The sequence below is a fragment of the Triticum urartu genome, chromosome 2, assembly GCF_003073215.2.
Source record: "Triticum urartu cultivar G1812 chromosome 2, Tu2.1, whole genome shotgun sequence".
Classification (NCBI taxonomy): Eukaryota; Viridiplantae; Streptophyta; class Magnoliopsida; order Poales; family Poaceae; genus Triticum; species Triticum urartu.
In genome coordinates, this window is record NC_053023.1 from 59,532,377 (window position 1) to 59,550,864 (window position 18,488).

The 18,488-nt window shown below is 50.2% G+C and overlaps 2 protein-coding genes across 2 annotated transcripts; one reads left to right on the plus strand and one right to left on the minus strand.

The window, feature by feature from the left end:
* Positions 1–2,054: 2,054 nt before the first annotated feature.
* LOC125535730 (stress-related protein-like) lies at positions 2,055–4,180 on the minus strand. Its single transcript, XM_048698795.1, has 3 exons — positions 3,938–4,180; positions 3,607–3,822; positions 2,055–3,102 (listed from the first exon to the last, which is right to left on the minus strand). Exons 1-3 carry the CDS (start codon positions 3,959–3,961, stop codon positions 2,335–2,337), a joined length of 1,008 nt encoding a protein of 335 aa, XP_048554752.1. The 5' UTR covers positions 3,962–4,180; the 3' UTR covers positions 2,055–2,334.
* A 544-nt stretch (positions 4,181–4,724) lies between these two features.
* Positions 4,725–6,183, plus strand: LOC125535038. Its single transcript, XM_048698100.1, has 4 exons — positions 4,725–4,757; positions 4,822–5,007; positions 5,503–5,844; positions 6,064–6,183. Exons 1-4 carry the CDS (start codon positions 4,725–4,727, stop codon positions 6,181–6,183), a joined length of 681 nt encoding a protein of 226 aa, XP_048554057.1.
* The last annotated feature ends 12,305 nt before the right edge of the window (positions 6,184–18,488 follow it).

Here is an 18,488-nt window from a genome sequence, read left to right on the forward strand (position 1 = left end):
TTAGGGGGAGATGAGTACCACAAAGAATGCCAGGAAATGGATAACAAATGTCATAGACATTTTGTCCACGTACTTAAGAATCTGAACTGCAGATTCAAGTTATGAGAAATTTGCAGCATATTGCAAATAATCTGCCAAGTATATTTACTGATGACAAAGGTGTCACTATGGTCAAGTACTAGAACAAGTGGAGGTACCTAATAAACCACTCGTCTCCCTAGATGAGACCAAGAGGGGGAGAATTCTGGTCACATGAGATTAAGTTCTCATAAGTTTTAGCGGAAACAAAGGAGATTGACCCCTCGATCAGTAAATATGATTCAACCTCGGGTTGAATGACACTTGAGGGATGCGCGGCATCCAAAGTCCAACACATTTGTGCACACATTTTTAGGTGTTGGGAAATCGAAACACCTTGCCTCCGTTGTTGTGGGAAATCACAAGGAGTTAAGAGGCATAGTAAGAATTCCACAATGATATTGATTCATGAGAATCGTATATGAGAAAGTCTACATATGTCGACATAAAATTCTTCTTGAGAATTGCTAGAATCCTTTTGGGCCCTGAACCAAAATCCATGGAAAGTGTTGTCTGCACTTATATTGGTTCAAATGAAAGGAAGCAATTAAGGAAGAGTGGCACTCGCTCATCAAAAGAGCGGTATTTACCATTGTAAAACCTGCTCCTCATAAGTATCTTCCAGAGGGAAGAGAAGTAAATTTTCGTTTGGAAACGAAAATAAATGAGGTGGTGAGAAAGCGAGGCTTGTAGCACAAGGGTTTTTCGCAGAGACCCGACATCAGTTACGATGTAGCATACCTTTTTGGTATAAGTGGAATTATGTTTCAATACTGAATGTTAATGGCAGTACAGATCCATACGGTTGATGTATGTAATGTCTACATACTACCATGGGTCAATTAGTTTGGATGTATATATTCAAGTCATTGAATGACTTAATATTCTGAATCCAGAGGTAAATCGCAACATGCATGTGTGGAACTTCTGAAGTCATTCTATGACTTGAAGTAGTCGGAGAATTGTGTGGTGCAACCGACTAAGTGAGTTATTCCTTGACAAGGATTACTCTCATACTAATGATTGTTGACGTGTATTCATGAAGAAATCCTTAATCGGATTTTACATCACCTTAATTTGTGGTGTTGATGATCTTATAATCAAAGTCTATATAAGACATGAAATACACACAATCATGTCAAGACGGATATTTGGGTTAAACCAAATTATGCTAAGTTTACGACTTGAGCATATCCCCCTAAGATACCAGTCTTCATATATCTGAAAGTATTAGAGAAGTTCAATATGGATATATTATATAAAAACACATATGGTCATATTATACCTAATATGGGATACAGATCCTTGAGACATAGGGGAGATGGTGAAGTGATAGTTGGACACAAAGTGCCATATCTAAATACCATCAAAACACTCATATATCTTGCGAAATATGTCAGACCTGACACTACAGTTTTTGGCGCTGGCGTGTGTGTCCCGTTGCTCTGCCGTGGAAGCCAGGGAGACCGGAGGAGAGAGCAGCAGGGCCGTTCCGTCCGCCGGCGCACGCGTCGAGCATCGAAAACGTGGTCGCGTGGAGGCTGCGATCTGTGAAGCCCGCTTCATATGGGCTTCACAGATCGCGCGCGTGGGAGTAATGCAGAGACGGTTTGGTAACTTCGGTCGGGTTCGGGGCGGGCCTGGGGACGTGCGAGTGCGCCGGAAGAGGAGAGCAGCGCGGGACGGATGGTGCGCAACTTCAACTCGAAACCATCCGTCCGTCCATCGCAGGAAAACGACGCAGCAGCTCGGCGGCCAGACGAGGCAAGCGGATTGAAGGGGACGGCAGCGAGCACAAGGACTTGATCGCAAATCGCGGATGGTTTCGCCGGAACCTGTCGACGACGACAAGCGCTTTCGACACCACCCGCCCACAGACCCCGGAGCATAAACAAGGGAAGAAATGGAAAACGACGCACCAAAACCAAAAACAGTGCTTAACTAGTGGCCACAGTCCACAGAGACGAGCGAACCCATAAAAGGACGAACCCAATTGCATTGGATCAAGTCGACGAAGGCGACATCAAGCAACTTTTTGTACAAAAGCACGGAGAACATTAGAGACGCGCACCACACAAAAGCATAGTAGCTAGTACAACATCATTATCATTAGCATCACCCGTGAGCACGTATCTAGGACACTAAACCCAGGATGCCAGTATCTTCTTTAGCCCTGGATCCACATTATCTTATTCAGTTCCGGCCAAGGGCGACATACCTCGTCCACCAGGGCATGATAGCGGCACGGCGGCACACCTAGGCCTGGGCCCCAAGATCCATAGTCTTGGCCGCCTCCGGCTGGCTCTCCCCGGCGGTCTGGGCGTCAGATTCCACAGGCTTGGCATCCGGCGAGCTCTCCTCCGCGGTCTGCGCATCAGGTCCCACAGCCTTGGCATCGGGCGAACGCTCCTCGGAAGTCTGGGCATCCAGTCCCATAGGCTTGGCATCGGACGAGCGCTCCTCGGAGGTCTGGGCATCCAGTCCCATAGGCTTGGCATCGGACGAGCGCTCCTCGGAGGTCTGGGCATCAAGTCCCGTCGGCTTGGCATCCGGCGAGCGCTCCCCGGCCGAGTTCGTCCCGAACGCCTTGGCGATGCGCTCGATGGGGATGCCGGGGAGGAACCGTGCGCCGGGGAACCCCCGCCCGGCCGCGAACGAGATCACCCTGTTGTACTTGTCGCACCAGTAGGCGGCGGTGGGCACGACGATGTGCGCCACCTGCGGGAACACCGGCAGCCCGTTGAGCGAGCGCCAGGCGGAGACGGCGAGGTGCTCGGCCGCCGGCTCGTAGCGCGCGTACAGGTCCTTGGCCACCGGCTCGCAGCGCACGTAGAGGTCCTTGGCCACCGGCTGGACCATCCCGTACACGTCCTTGGCCACGCCCTTCACGCCGGACCGCCTCGCCCCGTCGGCGATCTCCCTGGCCAGCTCCGGCACGGCGTGGACCGCGTGGGACGCCTGCGCCGACGCGGACTTGACCGCCGGCGGGAGGTGCCGGCCCAGCTCATGCACCGCGTCGTCCACCTGCCATTGCCAATGCACGCCACTCATTAGCAGCCACAAAGCAAACATCATTCGAATAAAGCCATGCTTGAAATTGACGACAAGTGTCGCTGGATTGCCGTGACAAAAACAAAATGAAATGCAATCGACGCATGTGATTCCCCGCGGCGCCACCTCGGGGTCTCCGCCAGTGCGCCGGAATCAAAGGAATCTAGTCGGGATCGAGACACGGGGAGATTCCACGCACCAGGACGGGAGAATTCTCGACCACACAGCTCTGCCCACCAAACGAGGCCCCACTCCACGCACCAGAACGGGAAAATTCTCGATAGAACGGGAAACTGCAGAGGTTATGTCCACCGCTAGAAAATCCAGCGGCGTGCGCTAAGCATGGCAATTTGGCAGCAGCAGCACAGCCGCGCTGCAACGGGGCCGCGAAACGAGGGCAGCCGCACCCGATGTCGACCCTAAGCTACGGTGGGGGAAGCGGGGTGGCTCGCGAGACGTGCGGGGGACCGTACGTACCTTGCGGTCGACGAAGGCGAGGACGTGGAGGGGGACGCCGTGGAGGCGGCGGGCGACGGGGCCGGCGACGCGCCTGACGACGGACTCGACGGCGTCGACTCTGGGGCGGAGCGAGCCGGAGTGGTCCCTGGCGAGCGCGTAGAGCGCCGCGATGCACACGGCCGCCTGCACCGCCACCACGCGCACGAACTCCAGGCGCCTCAGCCTCGGCCTCTCCTGCAAGCAACCAACCAAACACGAAACGCCCAAATTCAAGACCAAATCGGCGCAAACTCCGCGCCGAATCGAGCCGAGAAGCAAGGGGGGAGGGGAGGGATTTCGTTGCGCGTACCGCCTGCGGGCTGGCGTCCGCCATCGCTCGCGAACCGCCTGCGAATCGAAGGAAGGAAGGAAGGAACGAACGGGGGGGTTCTGGAAGCTGGCTGGTGGGGGAATGCGAATGCGGCTCGGTGGAATTTTCCTCCTTCCCTGCTACAGCTAAAACGGGAGCGAAATGCCGGGGCCGGGACGGGGGCCCTAAATAGGCGCGCGAGGGGTGTCGCGGGGCCGTCCGATGTGGGAGGGCGTTCGATGGGAGCCGTCGTCGACACCGCGCCAGAAGAAGGGTCCGGGTTTGGGAGCGGAGCCGGTACGACGTGGCTGGCGTGAGCGGCACGTGGCCGGGACGGGAGGGGCACGTCGCTAGCGGCGGTATCTTTTTCCTCGTCGGTCCGTGCGGAGTTAATTGCACAGAAGTACCACAATTCGGGCATCACATGCAGATTGATATTATGATTGCTAATTTTTGTCAGTATCAACATTGGTCTAAGTTTTTGAGGCTAAAACACGTATTTATACGTATTGACGCCCGATCCGACAGCTCGGGCCCACCCGTCAGGTGCCACGCTGGCCAATCGGCGTGTGCCCGCGCGCTGACTAGGACGAGCCGGTGCGCTGCTGCTCTCCAACCTGGTCCGGTCGCACCAGCTCCAGCCCGGCCGCACCATTCCCCTCCCCTCCTCCTCGCTCGTTTCCTCCGTCGCCGCCGCCCGCGTCCCGACTGCCGGCCGCCGCCCCGCCCCGCCGACGCCATAGTTTTGGAGGACGAAAGCAGCGACGACCATTCTAGCCTCCCGTACATGCAGTCTTCCTCCACAGACGGTCTCAGCGAGGTCAGTACAGGGTTAGGGTTAGGGTTTCAGATTTGGGATTTCTTGATTTGGTTGATATCGCTAGGTTTTGATTTGGCCATTGTCTTTGTGCGAGCTTCTGCAGGTCCCTTTCAGCATTGAAGATCCAGATTACAAGGGGCTTGAGCTGGATGTGATGTCTCCATGTGAGAAGCACGGCATGGCATCTGAGAGGCTTGTTGCCTTTGAAGGAACAGACACAGGCAGGAGGTTTTTAGCATGTGCACAGCCGGTATGGATTGTAGGATTGTAGGCATACTGATTTTTTTCTTACTTGGTTAGTGCCATATTGAACTCTGTTTGCTGGAGTACTCTGCTTGCTGTCAACATTTTGGTTCATAGTGGTTAGAGTAGCTTATTTAGGTCAAGCATGAGTATATTTTGCTGGAGTACAATGGCATAGTAATTTATGTTAATAGTAATTTAGGTCAAGCATGAGTATATTTTTTCTTACTCAAGTGGCTGCTCCTCTTGTTAAATGTAGTGGTCTGGTGCTAACATAGTAATTTATGTTAATAGTGGTAGTAGAGTAGCTTACAAATATTTGAACACTCCTTGATATGAACAGTACAGTAACTAAACTAGTCAGTCAGCTACTCAAGTGGCTGCTCGTCTTGTTAAATGTAGTGGTCTGATACTAAATTTAGACATTCTTTTTGGCAACTGCAGTGATTTTGTGTAATTACTTGATGTATGAATTGTTTTGTTGTTGTTGTTGTTTTTGCAGGAAGGTAGCAATTGTGGCTTTGTTGAATGGGTTGATCACCAGTGGCCCCCAACAATGCAGAATGCATTGTTGAAGCTATGGGCAATGGTTGAAGATGCCAAAAGTGCTAGGGTGAATGACAATCTTGAAAGTTCTTTCACTATCCACCATCTGACAGAAGAGAAGAACAACCTGGAGGCCAACTATGACAAGCTAGTCCAAGATGTGCATCAGCTTATGAGCTTCCAGGAGGATAGGGTGGTGGATTTCAGACATCTGCAGTCTGCCATTACATATCAGCATGAATGCAGAAGTGAACTGGTGGCTGATATGAATGGCAAAGATGGCAAAGAAAGATGCAGAGTTTGAGAAGTTTAAGCAGAATTATGATGTGCTACTGAACCTGACAAGAGCTCAAGCTACAGTCATCCAGAACCTGAAGTTGAAGCATATTACTGATAAGCAATTGCTTACTGAAGCTAAGATGAACTTGGAGTTGAAGAATGCAGAGCTCACAAAGTCTGAGGAGAAGCTCACCCAAGATAAGCTAGAGTTGAAGTTTCAGGTTGCTGATTTGCTAAGGGAAAGGAAAAGCATGGTGAAGAGAAGGGGAAGCTAGAGCTTCAGATTGCTGGGTTGATTAAGGCAGAGGAGAAGCTGAAGGAGAAGATCAAGGGGATCCAGGCCATCTTAGAGAAGTGAAGAAAATGAATATGAGAGTAGTGGGCAATGCTGACCTTTTGGGCATGATGGTTGTGTAGTGTATGGCTCTACTAAATGTGAACTTCTCTAAGATGAACTATGGCTTGTGTATGTATGTAGTAGATATGCTTTTCATCCTTTTGTGAGAAAAGGATGAACTATGCATCTAAACTCCACTATGTATTGTGAACAATGGTTGTGTACTTTATAATATGTTGAACTGTAGTAAGTATTGTGTGTTATGTGTGTTATGTTTGCTGGATCAGATATTCTGTGTTATGTTTGCTAGACTTCAGATTATGATTTCTCATGCACTAGGTTTTGATGATTATGTTAGCATTGGAAGACTATTTGATGGTTATGTTAGCACTGGATTATTAGATGGTTACTGTTATATCATGCATTGAAGCCTATAGGTTTAGGTGGCTCCGTCGACCCCGAGTCACCGTAAACCCTAATGGTTAGGTTTAGGTGGCTCCGTCGACCCCGAGTCACCGTAAACCCTAATGGTTAGGTTAGGTGGCTCCGTCGACCCCGAGTCACCGTAAACCCTAATGGTTAGGCTTAGGTGGCTCCGTCGACCCCGAGTCACCGTAAACCCTAATGGTTAGGCTTAGGTGGCTCCGTCGACCCCGAGTCACCGTAAACCCTAATGGTTAGGCTTAGGTGGCTTCCTCGACCCCGAGTCACCGTAAACCCTAATGGTTAGGCTTAGGTGGCTTCCTCGACCCCGAGTCACCGTAAACCCTAATGGTTAGGCTTAGGTGGCTCCGTCGACCCCGAGTCACCGTAAACCCTAATGGTTAGGCTTAGGTGGCTCCGTCGACCCCGAGTCACCGTAAACCCTAATGGTTAGGCTTAGGTGGCTCCGTCGACCCCGAGTCACCGTAAACCCTAATGGTTAGGCTTAGGTGGCTCCTCGACCCCGAGTCACCGTAAACCCTAATGGTTAGGCTTAGGTGGCTCCGTCGACCCCGAGTCACCGTAAACCCTAATGGTTAGGCTTAGGTGGCTCCGTCGACCCCGAGTCACCGTAAACCCTAATGGTTAGGCTTAGGTGGCTCCGTCGACCCCGAGTCACCGTAAACCCTAATGGTTAGGCTTAGGTGGCTTCCTCGACCCCGAGTCACCGTAAACCCTAATGGTTAGGCTTAGGTGGCTCCGTCGACCCCGAGTCACCGTAAACCCTAATGGTTAGGCTTAGGTGGCTCCTCGACCCCGAGTCACCGTAAACCCTAATGGTTAGGCTTAGGTGGCTCCGTCGACCCCGAGTCACCGTAAACCCTAATGGTTAGGCTTAGGTGGCTTCCGTCGACCCCGAGTCACCGTAAACCCTAATGGTTAGGCTTAGGTGGCTTCCTCGACCCCGAGTCACCGTAAACCCTAATGGTTAGGCTTAGGTGGCTTCGTCGACCCCGAGTCACCGTAAACCCTAATGGTTAGGCTTAGGTGGCTCCGTCGACCCCGAGTCACCGTAAACCCTAATGGTTAGGCTTAGGTGGCTCCGTCGACCCCGAGTCACCGTAAACCCTAATGGTTAGGCTTAGGTGGCTCCGTCGACCCCGAATCACCGTAAACCCTAATGGTTAGGCTTAGGTGGCTCCGTTGACTCCGAATCACCGTGCTTCATTAAGCCTCCATACTTCATCACGCAGATCCCCAATGAGCTCACTCCAGAATGTGGGCAATTTCACCATGCTGACATGCAACAGATAGCAGCAGTATTGGTACTAATTTGTCACAAGTAACTGCCTAAAGTTCACAAACCTAAAGTTCAACATTCAGAAAACCACCTAAAGTTCAACATTCAGAAAACCACCTAAAGGTGAACATTCAGATAACCACCTAAAGTTCAACATTCAGATAATCACCTAAAGTTCAACCACATATCCAGTAGCAAGTTCTACATATCCAGTACTCCACCTCAAGTTCAACATTACAAGCATCAAGTTCAACATTACTAGAGTACTCCACCAGTACTCCACCTCAAGCATCAAGTTCAACCAAAATAACACCACAGTATTTCACATTACATGGCTCCTCCTCCTCCCATGCTAGCATTGAAGTAGGACATCCATCCAGTGTGTGTGCCATCAGTAGGAATGCCAGCATATTGCCTGGGAGCACCTCTTCCAGCTCTTCCTCTGCCTCTGCCAGCTCCTCTTCCAGATGGTGGTGGTGTAGTAGAAGTAGCACCAGCTCCTCTGCCAGCTCCCCTTCCTCTTCCAGATGGTGGTGGGGCTCTTGGCTGTGAGGTTCTTGGAGTAGCCTTGCAAAGAAAAGGAAACAATTAATAATGCTAGAAAGAAATGTACAAGAAATAAAACATTAGTATATTTCAAGGTGAAAAATTATTACCACATGCTTATTCTTCCTCAAAGCTAGCTCAGGCGTCAACTGTTTAAGACAGTTTGTGTACCTATGCCCTTGGAGACCACAATTGCCACATGTTATGACCCCATTCTTGAGTGTGTCTTTTGGCTTTGGTACTTCAAATTTGCCCTTGATCCTCTTTTCTTTCTTCTTCCTCTCTTGACTTTGAAATGCAGGGTTCTATGTCTGGACCAGGGGTCCTTGTCCAATCATGCTCACCAGGACAGGAAAGATCATTGGTTCATAAGCTGCCACATAAAAATCTTTCTTGAAGATTTGCTGACATAATCCTCTGGTTTCTTTTGCCCTTGTTTATTGCTGAGATGGCATGGTTACATGGGATGCCACTAAGGTCCCACTTCCTGCATCCACATGTCTGAAGTTCTAGGTTGACAGCATGTCTTTGTTGCCCACTTGTAACTTGCCATAAGTTGACCCCTGCTTGTATTGGCTTGCAGTATCTGGCCCTCTCCTTCTCAGCCTCTAGCTTCTCACTGTAATGAGGTGTTATCTCCCATCTTGCTTCCTTAACACTCTCTCTCTTCATGTGCCACCTCACCATCTGCTTTATCTTTTATCCCATCACACATTGTCCTTATAGGTTTTCTCCTAACATCTAGAATGTACTTGTTGAACACCTCAGACAAGTTGTTCACTACCAAGTCAGTCTTGCAGTTTGTGTCAAATGCATGCCTTGCCCATGTCTTTTTTGGTATTGCAGTAAGCCACTCCCAAGCTTCCTCACTTTCAGCTCTAAGATCATTCATTGCAATATTAAATTTGTGTTCGTTGTAGGCATAGCTAGCATTATCCATGCACTTCTTAAGATCTTCACCCCTAAACCCAGCATTTTGGAAATTTGCATATATATGTCTAAGGCAGAACCTTTGGTTGCAATTTGGAAACACAGCATTCACTGCATACAGTAACCCCTGACACAAACAATATAACAAGTCTAAGCTACATCCTAAAGAAATATGCACCAATGAATTAAATATGCATTCTAATCTACTATAAACACTTGTGCAAAACATAATGAAACTCTAAGCTAATGTAAACACTTCTGCAAAACACATACCTTTTGTCTATCTGACATTATAGTATAAGGTCCAAACTTGCCCACTTCTCCCCCTAGGCAAATTTTCAGTTGGTGTAGAAACCAACACCAACTAGCTTTGTCCTCTTGTCCAACTATGCCAAATGCCAGTGGATATATGTTGTTGTTGCCATCTCTACCAGTGGCAGGAAGGAGTTGAGCACCTGTAGTGAGCTTAATGAAGCACCCATCAACACCTGCATAATCAACATTTCCAAACATTAAATACATTCAAGTGAGAAACAAAATGTAGTACTCTACAATATGTAAATGGTGCACAAGGTTTAGGAACTAACCAATGAATGGCCTACACCCATTGAGAAACCCCTCCCTTGCTCCATTCATGCAAAAGAACATGGCATGGAATCTTGGGCCTGGGTGGGGTATTCTTGCAGTTGGTGTTGGAGTAACAGTAGTGACTATTACTCTGCTCCCAGGGTTTGTGTCCATGACAGTCTGAGCATAGTCTTTAAGCCTAGGATATTGCTTCTTGTGATCTCCTAACACAGCTTCAATAGCTATGTTCTTTGCCCTATATGCCATGCACTTGGGCACATCTACACCATATTTTTCATTGCATGCATCAATTATAGTCTGAATACCAGTAGTTATATCAGATCTAAAGAGATGCTCATATTTCTGTGCTAGCCACTTAGCACTAACCCTGGTGGTCTCTGTGGTACTAGGGCAAGTGTGTTCTAGTCTCATCTTCTTAATTACAAAGGTTTTCTCCCCTTTTATAACTGCTGCCACCATTAAGAAGTGGCATTGTTTATCAGTACACTCAACAATTATCCTCTGATCTGAATTCCTGTGATACCTGAAATTCCTGGCCTGGGTGATGTGCAAATTCAACAAAGCATCTCTGAATTGATGCTGATCCCTAAAACACAACTTCATACACAGTTGCTCATGTGGTTGCTCCAATTTCTCATTATACCACTTCCTAGCAGGCCTTTTCTTTGCCCTACTCTTCCTTTTATTTGGTAGGACAAAAGAGAGTGGCTCAAAACCATCATCATCACTCTCCCTCAACAACCCCTTCTCTTATTCATCTGATGATGGTCTGAAATCAGGTTCAACCTCTGGTAGCTCACTACAATGTGACCTGGTGGTTGGGCCTCTTCTAACTAGCAGCTTCTGCTTCTTCTTTACAGGTTCAACTATAGTTTCTTCTTCTTGTTCAAAAGTCCTATCTCGTTCTACCTCAAATGGGTCCTCAACTTCAGTGTCACCCTCATAATGCAGCATTTCTTCCTCTTCTGATTGATCATCATCTGATTCTTCCTCTTGTGCTTCTAGCTCTCTCTGTCTCTTTCCCTCTTCCACCTCTACATCTTCATCATCAACCATGTAATTAGGGTCACTTCCAATTTGACCATCCTCATCAGAGTCATCACTGTCCTCATAAGCCTCAAATCCTTGATATCCCTCTTCTTCTTCTTCCAAAACTGCTTTCAACTTGTCTGTTGCATTTTTGCTTTCTTGTGTGCAAACACCAGCAGGACCAGCAGGGTGATGTGTGATACATTGACTGTCAAAGACTACTCCTTCCTTATCAACAGCTAAGATAGGAGGCTCACTAAGATCATAAACAATAGGCTCTTGGTACACCACAGTGGACAAGTCTGGTTTTTCTAAATGCTGCCTATCAAAATCAGTATCAGGGGGTGGACAAGCCCTGACTAGCAAATTAAGCACCAATTTGTCCTGGATCTTCCTCTTTATCATCTGTAATTCTGCATGACTGTCTACCAAATCCAGCCCTTTCTCTCCTAAAGATGGATTTTCAATGTGAAACAAACAATCATATGCATTAAATCCTTGGGTTTCCATCACTGCAACCAAATTCAGATAAGTAATATCTGAACCACACAGCTTCATCTCCAATGGCTCTCTTGCATCAAAATGGATCCTTACTTCCCAAATGTCTTCATCCAAACTACAGAACAAATTAAATTTCATGTATTCATTATAATTACTCTTAATTTGCAGAGCAACAGTACAGTACAGTGCAATTTAAAGTAACCTGTAAGTCTATTATTTACTAATTGAGCACAATAGCAAAATTTGGAGAGCAACAGTACAGTACAAAACAATTTAAAGTAACAGTACCAGACAGTACAGAACAATTTGGAGAGCCACAATAATCCCAAATTTTTACTGTCATTGAACTAATTTGAGAGTGCAATACACTATGTTACTAGGTTAGTTTAATTTTCCTATACTAGTCACTTCAATTGGATAAAACCTAATCCCCAACTAGATAAAGCAGAAGATGAACAAACCCTAAAAATGCCCAATTGGATAAATCAGAGGAGGAAGAGGACAAGGGTACTTACAGCACGCCGCCAAGTCCATGCGTCAACTCATGGCTGCTGCTAGGGTTCGCCACCCACTGATGCGCCAACCGCAACCGCTGCTCCATGGTGAGTAACATCGACTCCTCGTCGTCGGTCGAGTACGCGGAGCTGGAGTCGTCGCCGCCATCCCAGTCGACGCCAGCCGTTCCGCTAGGAGGCCAGAACGGCATCTCACCGCCGCCGTGGACGTCCTCGCCGTCGTCGCTGCTTTCGTCCTCCAAAACCATGGCGTCGGCGGGGCGGTGCGACAGCCGGCAGTCGGGACGCGGGCGGCGGCGACGGAGGAAACGAGCGAGGAGGAGGAAGGGAGGGGAATGGTGCGGCCGGGCTGGAGCTGGTGCGACCGGACCAGGTTGGAGAGCAGCAGCGCACCGTCTCGTCCTAGTCAGCGCGCGGGCACACGCCGATTGGCCAGCGTGGCACCTGACGGGTGGGCCCGAGCTGTCGGATCGGGCGTCAATACGTATAAATACGCGTTTTAGCCTAATTTGCAAAAACTTAGACCAATGTTGGTACTGACACGCAAAAATTAGCAATCATGGTACCAATCTGCATGTGATGCCCGAATTGTGGTACTTCTGTGCAATTAACTCGTCCGTGCGCCGAGAGGAGAGAGAGATAATTATGACTTTGGGCAGACGGGCGGCTGTGGTGACCGGAGTCCGGCGCCGTGATGTCAGGCCAACTCCACCGCGCGACCCCAAATCGTCCGGGGCTGTCCGTTTGGGGTTAAACGGACAAACGAGACGTCCCAGCGCGCGACCCCATCCGCAAAAAGCGCCCGTTTCTGGTCCGCCTCACCCCATCCTAGGCGCAAACTTGGTCTGGTTTTGCGTCTGAAACGAACACGCCCGGACGTTTTCTGCGTGGTCCTCGTCCGCCCCTGTCCGTTCGCATGTGAGGCCTGGCCCGCTAGTCATTGAAACAAAGGGGCCCACCCACCCATCCCCCCTCTCTCTCCTCCTTTTCTCTCACCGCTCTGGCGCACGGCCCCGGTAGCCACGACGCCGGCTGGCACGGCGCGGGCGTGGCGCGGCCTGGTAAGGCGCAGGCGTGACGGGGAGCATCGCTGGCGGGGCATGGCGCGGGCGGGCCGGGGCGGGGTGTGGCGCGGGCGGGACGCGGCGCAGGCGCTGGCGGGGGTGGGGCGACGCGCGCGGCGCGGGCGTAGCGCGGGCGGGGCGGCGCGCGCCGGCCGGCAGGCCGCGGCGAGGGCACGGGCGGCGACGCGGCGTGCGCGGGTGGGGCACGGCGCTGGCACGGGCAGGGCGCGGGCGTGGCGCGGCGCTAGCACGGGCAGGGCGCGGCGCGGGCGGGGCGGCGTGCGCTGGCGGGGGCGGGGCGGCGCGCGCCGGCCAGCAGGCCGCGGCGGGGGCACGGGCGGCGGTGCGGCGTGCGTGGGCGGGGCGGGGCGCGAGCGGGGGGTGGCGCGGCGCGTTTCACGCCCATCGCCACCCCAAACGGACGAAATCCGAACAAACCGGACGTCCGCTTGGGGTCTTGCGGTGGAGTTGGCCTCACCCTGCTGATGGAGTGTGTGTGATAAGGCCAACTCCACCGCGCGACCATATCCTGTCCGGCCCCGTCCATTTGGGGTAAAACGGACAAAGGAGGCGGCCCAGCGCGCGATGGCCCGGACGCATCTTGTCCGTTTTGTGTCCGGGCCGACCCATTTCGAGCGCAAACTTGCGCCGGGTTTGGGTCGCGGCGGACACCAAACGAACGTGTGCTCGTCCGCGTCGGGGCCGCGTGGCAGGCGACCACCTACCTCCCACCCGCCCACATCAATGCGCACGAGCGGGTGGCCCCACCTGTCATCCGCACGTCGAGCGGTCGCCATCCTTCTTTAAGTGGGAAGCGTGAACGGGTCGTCGTCCACACTGCCCCACGCCACCCCGCGGTCTCCTCGAAACCCGACAACGGCGACCACGTCCCAAACCCTAGCCTAGACCTCGCCGGCCGGCCGCCCGCAGCCATGGGCCTCTGGAATTACGGCCGCAAAGGCAGGCATGACCGCGAGGCTGGCTCCTCGTCGGGACGCCGCCGCGGCTCGGTGAAGAAGGAGGAGCCCGCCTCGCCATCGCCACCACGTCGGGCCCCCGCGCCGCCCGCCTTCTCCATCGCGCCCACGTCCGCCGGCGAGCGCGACCGGCATTACGTCCGGGCGTCGGTCTGCCGCCGTTATTGGGAGACGAGGACGCCGCTCCCCTGGAGCGACGCCCATCTCCCCAATGACTGCCCCCCCCCCGCCGCCCGGGCCCCCACCCCGCCGGTCCCGAAGAGCGGCCGTGCGCGCGCCGAGGAGATCGAGCGCCACCGCCGCCTCCTCCCAGATGACCTTTTCTATGACGCTAGGTACGCCCCCGACTCCCCGCTGCTGGACACCTGGTTTCGTGACGAGCACGACACCAGGCGCGCCTCCTTCTTCGTCGGCACCTCGACGGGGCCGCGACGGCCACGGGAGTGCGCCCAGGAGCGCGGGCGTAGGCGGGTCCGCGGCGTCACGCCCACGCTGTCGCCGTCTCCGTCGCCCCCTCCACCTCCTCGCATGACAGACGAGGAGGAGGCCCGTATCCTGCAGCGTGTCATATACGACTCCATGTGCACGCACGACGAGCGGCGGTGGGACGGCCTGGAGGAGGCCATGGCCCTCTCTGCCGCCGGGGACGTCGCCTTCCCCATCGAGGAGGTGAGGAGGGAGGACCCGCCGGCCGCGTTCCAGCAGCTGCTGGGCCAGGAGTGGGGCTGGTCCTGCACTGCTCCGGAGATGGCCGCCGGCGTGGGCGTGAACTGGTGCCGCACTCCGCCGCGGTCACCGGAGCGGGAGGCCTCGCCACGAGAGGAGGTGGTGCAGGCACCTCCGGCCGTCCAGCCGGCTCCCGTCCACCACGCACCTCCGGCTCACCTCTGGACGCAGCTGGACTACGTCGACCTCATCAGCGATGACGACGACACCGGCGGCCAGTGAAGACGGCGACGGCCCCGGCACCGACGGGCGCGGCAGGAGCGCGCGGGAGGAGTTTTTTTATTTTCTTATTATGTTAATTATGAATCTGGGCCTTTTAAGTGGCCGTTGAAACTGGGCCATTTTGTGGCCAACCCATATATATGTTTTATGTTTTTTTTAAATGCGTTTATTTGTTTTTTTAGTTATTTAATTATTATTTTTAATCCCGTCCATCCCGGACACAATTTGGGGTGCGGCCGCGCGGTGGGCGCACGCACGACCCAATGGACACAGCCGAACACGGGCGTACCCATCGACGCCCCAAAGGGACAGATTCGGGTCAATTCGGACATCCGTTTGGGGTCACGTGATGGAGTTGGCCTAAGACATGATCATGATACCATGTCTCAAAAAATATGAAATTGTTTTTTTCTAAATTGTGGATGTTCACAAGACGTATGTCTACTAACCCTAAAAAGTTCAGATCCAAAATCAAAATACACGTTGAGAAATAAAAAAAACGGAGCTGCTAAAACTCAGTCGACTGAGACTTCGTGAAGTAGTCGACGAGTTAGCTGTTGGATGTTTTGTTCGCTTTAAGATTCACGCCATGTGTGTTTGTCTTTGTTTAAGCCTGTATAAGGCGACCAGCCCGTTTCCTTGTTGTTTGTTGGGCCTTTTTGTAGCGTGCGTGTGTGTTGCTTTTGTGTTGGGCGGGTGTTCAGCCGGGCCTTTTTCATTGTTTTTTTCCTTTTTGTCGTTGCTTCCTGCTGCTTTCGCTTTGGGTTGTTTACTTGCTTTGCTCCCATTTTTCCTTTTCCCATTTCTTTTTCTGTTTTTCTATTAGTTTTTGTTTTTTCATAAATATTACTCCCTCTGTTCTTAAATATTTGTCTTTTTAGAGGTTTTAAATAATGACTACATACGAAGCAAAATGAGTGAATCTATACTTTAAAATATATTTATATACATCCGTACGTGGTGATCATTTAAAATCTATAGAAAGACAAATATTTAAAAACGGAGGGAGTACCACACGATTTGTTTTTGTGCGTAATTACATGTCAACTATCGGTATGCAACCTTTTCTTTTCTTTTCAAGAGTATTGTCATCGGTCACATCCATCGATCATACGGAGTTGCATGCGCATCAGCCACACGCTATTGTATATGTATGTCATCCGCGTGCAACTTACCTTTCTTTTTTCCTTTTTATTAAAAGTATTTTCTTGTCGGTCAACTATAAGTGTCGCCCCGACTGCAAGTGCATATCTTCAGCTCAGTTGCAACTTACTAGTGTTTGGTCGAAGGGGAAAGTTGCATGTCTGTCACTAGGCACGCAACTGCAAGTGTCGCTTCCGACTGCAATTGCATGTCTTCAACACGATTACAACTTAGTGTTGTTTTGTGTGTGTGGGGGGGGGGGGGGGGGGGGGGGGCGCAATTGCACGTCTTGTTCTACACACGCAACTGCAAGTGTTGCCCTCGACTGCAATTGCATGTCTTCAACGTGACTACAACTTTGTGGTGTTTTTGTCGGGGAGGGGGTAGTTGCATCTCTACCACTAGGCACGCAACTGCAAGTGTCTCCTCCGACTGCAATTGCATGTCTTCAATGCAACTGCAACTCAGTGATGTTTTTGTCAGGAAGGGGGCAATTGCATATCTTTTCACTAGACACAATGTCGCCATGACTACAGCTGCATGTTGTTGCTATTGTTCTTGTGGTGGTGGTGGTTGTTGTTGTTACTATTATTATTACTACTACTACTACTACTACTACTACTACTACTATTATTATTATTATTATTATTATTATTATTATTATTATTATTATTATTATTATTATTATTATTATTATTATTATTATTATTATTTTATATTTTTTATGCTTATTTTATTTTTTGGTGCATTTTGAGTTTTTCTTTTTGAAAACACACGTGAACATTTTTCAAAATACATGATGTTTTTTAAGAACATTTTTTCCAACACATGATGAATAATATTAAGAATAAACGAGCAAATTTTCCAAAATATCATGATAAATGTAAACAAAATGCTTCCATTTCTTTTTACAGTGAGCTGATAACTAATTTTTCAAAGGAAATGAACGTTTAACAAACAATAGGAAAAAAAGAAAAACTAAACATAAACAAAAAAACGGATGGAAGGAAATCATGCAAACTTACTACTGACCCGGCCTGTGTGCCAGAACGAGCAGCATCTCCAGAAACTCTCGATGGACTCAAAAAAACGCTGGCCTAAAGGCACAGAGCAACGTGAGAAACTGACAAAGGCATTAGACGCAATAGCAGGGCCGGCCCAACAATACTAGAAAAGTAGCAGACTAAATGAGAAATAAAAAATGGGCTGGGCTATTATTAGATGATGTCATCTGACTGAGTCGACTAAGACCTAGATAGACCCAATAAAAAAGACAAATTCTGCATGAATAGTGTCACAAAAGACAGAAGCAAATATGGCACTATTCACATGTAGATTTGTCTTTCTTGTTTCTTAATATATATTCCGGGTTTGGATTTGAAATTTTTAGGGGTGATAGACACATGTCTTATGAACATTCATAATTTTTTTCAAAAAAATTTGGAACACAAATTTTGAGTTTTGAGATATGGTATCATGTGATGATTGGTATCACTAGATATGTTCCCGCTGTGTGATATTTGTAGACCTTCGCCTTCTGGAAGTGTGTGTGTTTGTTGGGGTTTGGGTGCGATGATATGGGCCGTCCACCGTCAGCTTTCGTTTATTGGATAATGCGGCTTTGCCTGAAAAGTAAGCTGCGAATTCTGCAGGGACACTATTTTCACATGAATGATGTACGAACACTTCTTTTTTATCAGTGTACGAACACTTCTTGTCACGGTGGTTGAGCAGCGTCGTCTTGTTTTTGAGCAACCAAAGGGCGGTTCATTCCTCGTGCCAGGGAAATCAAACGCCTCGGTAGACCGAACCATACGAAGGAAGGAAGTTCCGTCACCGGCACGTTGATGCGCTCGTGTGATCATCACACTGCGCCACCGCGCACTTCACGTGTGTGATGTGTCGGGTCTTCACCACTTTCACGCAGCCCCTGCGCGCGGCGTCGCATTGGATCTCCCGCCCTACGGCCCCTACGGGCTGGAACAAGATCTTCGCCACACTGTAGACCCCGAAACAGAAAGGTAACAATCGACATGTCGTGATTGTTTCCACTAATTAACTGGTTGCAGCAGATTGTGCAACAGTAACCGCCAAAGCCAACCCCTATCTGCAGCTGGCATTGCCAGATTGTGCCGGACAGTTGACTGATGTTAGCAAAGATCCTTTTTAGCGGGGAATGTTGGCAAGATCCATGGGCGAAAGGAATGATCCCTTCATCTTGGCTCTTGGGTCCGCCGCAAGCGAAGCATGTGCACCATCTAGCATTAAACTTCTCTTCAAACTAGACCCAAAAAATTGAACCAAGCACAATGCAGCATAAAAACAGCAGTCTGGGAAGCTAAACCGGACCAGTTAGAAGTTA